Source organism: Lathamus discolor, chromosome 4 (assembly GCF_037157495.1).
Source record: "Lathamus discolor isolate bLatDis1 chromosome 4, bLatDis1.hap1, whole genome shotgun sequence".
Lineage (NCBI taxonomy): Eukaryota > Metazoa > Chordata > Aves > Psittaciformes > Psittacidae > Lathamus > Lathamus discolor.
The window spans coordinates 79073960-79079444 of NC_088887.1; the positions used below are offsets into that span (position 1 = coordinate 79073960).

At 36.2% G+C, this 5485-nt stretch overlaps 1 protein-coding gene across 1 annotated transcript; it reads left to right on the forward strand.

The window, feature by feature from the left end:
* The first annotated feature begins 456 nt into the window (after positions 1–456).
* On the forward strand, positions 457–2976 carry SLITRK6 (SLIT and NTRK like family member 6). The gene has a single exon (XM_065675800.1). It carries the CDS (start codon positions 457–459, stop codon positions 2974–2976), a length of 2520 nt encoding a protein of 839 aa, XP_065531872.1.
* The last annotated feature ends 2509 nt before the right edge of the window (positions 2977–5485 follow it).

The window sequence follows — 5485 nt, forward strand, 5'->3', positions numbered from 1 at the left end:
TGCACTCTAAAAGTCTGCAGTGCTATATGGTGACACAAAACAATTATCCAAAATATTATATTAGCCTTGATGTAAACTGCTTAGGGCAGTAACTTATTACTTTTGTCTACTGGCAAAACATTCTGTATGATATATAACTAAAGTCAACACACTCCTGATTATTTCCTACTTTGAGTATCAGCATGAAAGTATTGAAGAACTCCCATTATTATTGTTTATTGATTTAGTACATTATATTTTTCTCTCTTTAGAAAATAATTCAAATGATTTGCATGATATAGTATTCTTTGCAAAGTGAGGTAGCTTAGTGAGAATTATGAGGAATTGTTATTGCTCCTCTACATCCCAGAAATAAAAATAAAAATCAACCCTGTGAAACCATTGCCCGATTACTTTTCCTTTTTCTTCCTTTTTTTTTTTTTTATTTATTTTATTTTATAGAATCTGCTGGGCATCATGAAGTTCTGGATTTTTATTCTATATTCAGTTGTCGTTGCATCTGATCCTTTCCACTCACAGCCTTCTTTTTCTTCAGTCAGAGGATCTTGTCAGAGTTTGTGTTCTTGTGAAGAAAAGGATGATACCATGATTATAAACTGTGAAGAAAGAGGCATCAAAATGGTATCAGAAATAAATGTCCCACCATCACGGCCTTTCCATCTTAATCTGTTAAACAATGGCTTGACTATGTTACATGTGAATGATTTTGCTGGCCTTGTTAATGCTATCTCTCTACATCTTGGTTTTAACAATATTGCAGATATTGAGCCTGGGGCTTTCAGTGGTCTCAGCCTTCTTAAGCAACTTCATATCAATCACAATTCTTTAGAAACACTTAAAGAAGATATGTTTAATGGACTGGAAAATCTGGAGTTTCTTCAAGTAGACAATAATTTCATCACAGTGATTGAAGCAAGTGCCTTCAGCAAGCTCAACAGGCTTAAAGTGCTTATTTTGAATGATAATGCCATTGAGTATCTTCCTCCAAACATATTTCGTTTTGTGCCATTGACCCATTTAGACCTTCGTGGAAACCAATTACAGACACTGCCCTATGTTGGCTTTTTGGAACACATTGGTAGAATACTAGACCTTCAGTTGGAAGACAATAAATGGGCCTGTAACTGTGATTTGCTGCAGCTGAAAATATGGCTAGAAAACATGCCTCCTCAGTCAATTATAGGTGACATTGTATGCGATAGTCCTGCAGGTATCAAAGGTAGCATCTTAACTCGATTGAAAAAAGAATCACTTTGTCCTACTCATCCTGCCAATGAACTTGAAGATCCTTCAGGGTCACTGCCCTTGGTTGTAACCACCTCTATCAGTGATAGTCACCTATCAACTAAGGTGATTCCTATCCTGAAAGCTCCTACTAAAGAACCAAGTTTAGTGCTTCATACTTCAAAGCCTACTACTGAGTTTCCAGGAATCTACTGTCCTGTCCCCTGTCACTGCACCAGCCATATGCTCTCAGGAGTTCTCATGCACTGCCAGGAGCGAAATATTGAAAGCTTGTCTGATTTAGGACCCCCTCCTCCAAATCCTAAAAAGCTTATTCTAGCTGGAAACATTATTCAGACATTAGTGAAATCAGATCTTGTGGACTACGCCAGCCTGGAAATGCTTCACCTGGGGAACAATCGCATTGAAATCCTAGAGGAAGGATCTTTCACAAATCTGACTAGGCTGCAGAAATTATATCTCAATGGTAATCATCTTACAAAGCTGAGTCAAAATATCTTCCTTGGCCTGCAGCACCTTGAATACTTGTACCTTGAATATAATGCCATCAATGAAGTTTTGCCAGGGACATTTAATGTAATGCCAAAACTTAAGGTCCTTTATTTAAATAACAACCTTCTGCAGGCTTTGCCACCCCATATCTTTTCAGGTGTTCCACTTACCAGATTAAATCTGAAAACAAACCAATTTTCTCATTTGCCTGTGAGCAATGTCTTGGATGAACTGGATATGCTGGTACAAATTGAACTCGAAGACAACCCCTGGGACTGTACCTGTGATTCTGTTGCGTTGCAAAAATGGATACAAAAACTGAGTAAGAATACAATGATGGGTGATATTTTTTGTAAATCTCCAGGACACCTAGCAAAAAAAGAGCTGAAATCCCTGAACAGTGAAGTCTTGTGTCCAGGTTTAATAAACAGCCCTGCTTTACCAACTCATGCCAGTTTTGTAGTTGTGACAACTTCTACTACTGCTACCAACACTGCAGACACCATCTTGAGGTCCCTTACAGATGCTGTCCCACTTTCTGTTCTAATATTAGGACTTCTAATTGTGTTTATAACTATTGTATTTTGTGCAGCAGGAATAGTTGTTCTTGTTCTTCATCGGCGACGAAGATGCAAAAAGAAACAAGCGGATGACCAAATGAGGGATAGTAGCCCTGTTCACCTCCAGTATAGCATGTATGGGCACAAGACAACGCACCACACAACGGAGCGCCCATCTGCAACTCTTTATGAACAGCATATGGTTACTCCCATGGTTCAGGTCTACCGCGCCCCATCCTTCAGCCCCAAGCATGCTGAACAGGAGGAGGGAAGTGAGAAGGAAGCTAATGATTCCAAACATCTCTGCCGAAGTCTCCTGGAAAGAGAGAAGAGTTCACCTCTTACAGCTTCAAATATCAAATATAAGGCTACAGATCAGTCTGCAGAGTTTCTTTCTTTTCAGGATGCCAGCTGCTTGTATAGAAACATTCTTGAAAAAGAGAGAGAACTTCAGCAACTAGGGATCACAGAGTATCTAAGAAAAAATATTGTCCAGTTCCAGCCTGACATGGAAGTTCATTATCCTGGAACACATGAAGAGCTGAAGCTAATGGAGACACTCATGTACTCCAGGCCAAGAAAGGTTATTTTAGAACAAACTAAAAATGAGTATTTTGAACTCAAAGCTAATTTACATGCTGAGCCTGACTACCTGGAAGTCCTGGAGCAGCAAACATGAAGTGATACTACTTCGGGCTGGGGCTGAATATCTGTAATTCTATTTTAAGTTGGAACCATTGTAAATAAAAGTGCCTTATAATAACATGTCAACAGTCAGAACTTAAGCACAGCAGTAATCCTAGCAAAAAAAAAACTCAGGGATCACTGTGGGAAGCCATGGGGTTATGTGCAGGCAATATGTCTTACCCCAAGTTAAACATGAACTGTTTAACCCCAAGTTAAACATGAATCTTTGTGTGTTTGAACTGTGGAAGATTGGTTATTGAAATATTCCTCAACAGTTTTGAAAAGTGTGTATGGCACTCTCCGTTCTGTACCTGACCTATGGAAATATGTTCCCTTTTCTTCTTTTTCCACTCATTTTAATTAGAATCCTTAAAAAAAAAAAAAAAAAATCACACCTGTGTTTGTAGTTACAAGGTTAGAGTGGATTGGCTAGGTTAGTACATGCACTGAATTCATGACCATTGTCTACAGCTGCATCTAACATACCATTATAATAAATATTAAAGAGTTAAAATGTTGTCATACTAAATGTCAGTTAAAAAAACAAAAACAAAACAAAACAAAAAAAACAACAAAAAACCCACACAGAAAAAGAAAATATTTTTGTCTGTGCACCCAGAACTTGCAAATATTTAAGTATTTTACATGAAACTTAATTCTGTGCATTCTGTATCAGTTTGTGGAACAAAAAATACGTAACCATTTTTACCCAACATCTTCAATGAAGAAAAAAGCAAGCCTTTTGAATTAAAAAACAAACCTTTTGCTACTTTCCTTGTCGGATAGCTTTACCTAAGTTTGGACAATCTTTTCTTGAGCTGCTGCTATAAAATATTGTGCATCACTGGTGTTTCAACTCATAATCCTGGGCGATTTGAAAAGCTACTGAGAATCACCTGTAAATATGTTACTGTGTTTAATAAGTCTGATTTTTTTTTTAATCTATATCTATATCTATATATAAGTAACTTCTGTGCTGGCTTTAAATATTCTTGGAAAAAAATGAGTTTGCTGTGGCTAGGAACTTCCAAGTGCAAATACTGGTCCTTTTCCATCCTACCCAAAAGCAGCTCGCAGACAGAAAAACTGCAACAGTACAGACATGTGAAAGAATTATAGTATTTAGCTGTTTGTACAAAAATAGGTTATATTTTCTGAAATTAGAAGAATCTAATGTGTTGTGGGAAAAATACGTAAAAAAAAAAAAAAGTAGGGCACTGAAGGTTTATTTTTTCAATGAATTCTTGCTAGATTTATATTTGCTATTTATTCTGTATAATTTTGTATTTTTTTTTCAATTGACAAGAAAAGAAAAAGCTTATTCCTGGCTGCCTTTCAAGCAAATCAAGGAACTGCTCTCTATAAATGAAAAAGAAATAGAGTGGTTTTTTTTAATGTCTTTTTCTTAAAGGTGGCTTTTTAAAGAAGGAACCAACTCCTGCATGCACAAGTTTAAAACTGTTTGGGAAATAAACACAACGATTCTCACTCTTGTCTTATGGACAGAAGCATCTTGTCCACAGTGCAGTAATTCCATTCAGTTTTTGTGCATGACTGACATGGTGCCAAAACACAAATTCTGACCTGCATTTATCTTCCTCTAAGCAAATCTTTTGTAAACTGACTATGCATGAGCTGTTTTTTTTTTTCTAATTTGTATTTGTAGAGCTGAAGATCAGCATCATTAGTACATGTCCACCTATGTATGCTAAACTTCTCACTGAAGTCCTGATAAACTCAAAAGTTATTGTTTAGTTCACCTTACTGTTGATGTCTTACCTATTTGTATATACAAATATGAGTTCTTCGTGTTTATATGTTTGTTTGTACATACATTTCTGAGAGAAAATTTCCTATACTACATACAAAATTCAGATTCTCAGTTCTTTCACATATGCATAATGACCTTGATGGTGCTAGACTAATTTGTGTAATTTGAGGATCTGACCACATGTTGTTTCTGTTAGCGAATCAACTTCCTTATTAACATTTTTGAGGTGTCATAAATTTGCTATGGAAGTAAAAAAAATCAAAATTTCAGTTGATAGGGAACAAGTATTATTTCCTCTTCCTATGACTGTGAATAATTTAGTTCAGAAAACCTTTGTATTTATGAGGATTAGGAAGAGTAAATCTGGTATGGCAACAATAAAATGTATTTGTCTTATTGCTATCATTATTCCAGATAAGTAAACAGAATGCTAAGTACTGTTTGTGCAGTTAAAGGTGAGACAAAAAGGCAAATGCAGCTACATAAACTTTATATTAACTTAATTATCTAAATAATGATCAGTTATTTTTAGTTGCCCTTGCATATTCAAGACGTGAATGGGCTTCATAGAGGTGTCATGCAACTTATGGAAACCCATGCACTGATCTAGAGGAGCCACTGGAACCTTGGTGGGATGGCTTAGAGCATCAAAATGACACTAGATGTCTGCATTTAAGCAATTTACTTTCCAAAAGAATAAAACAAACCGAGTAACTTCTTTATTTGAAAC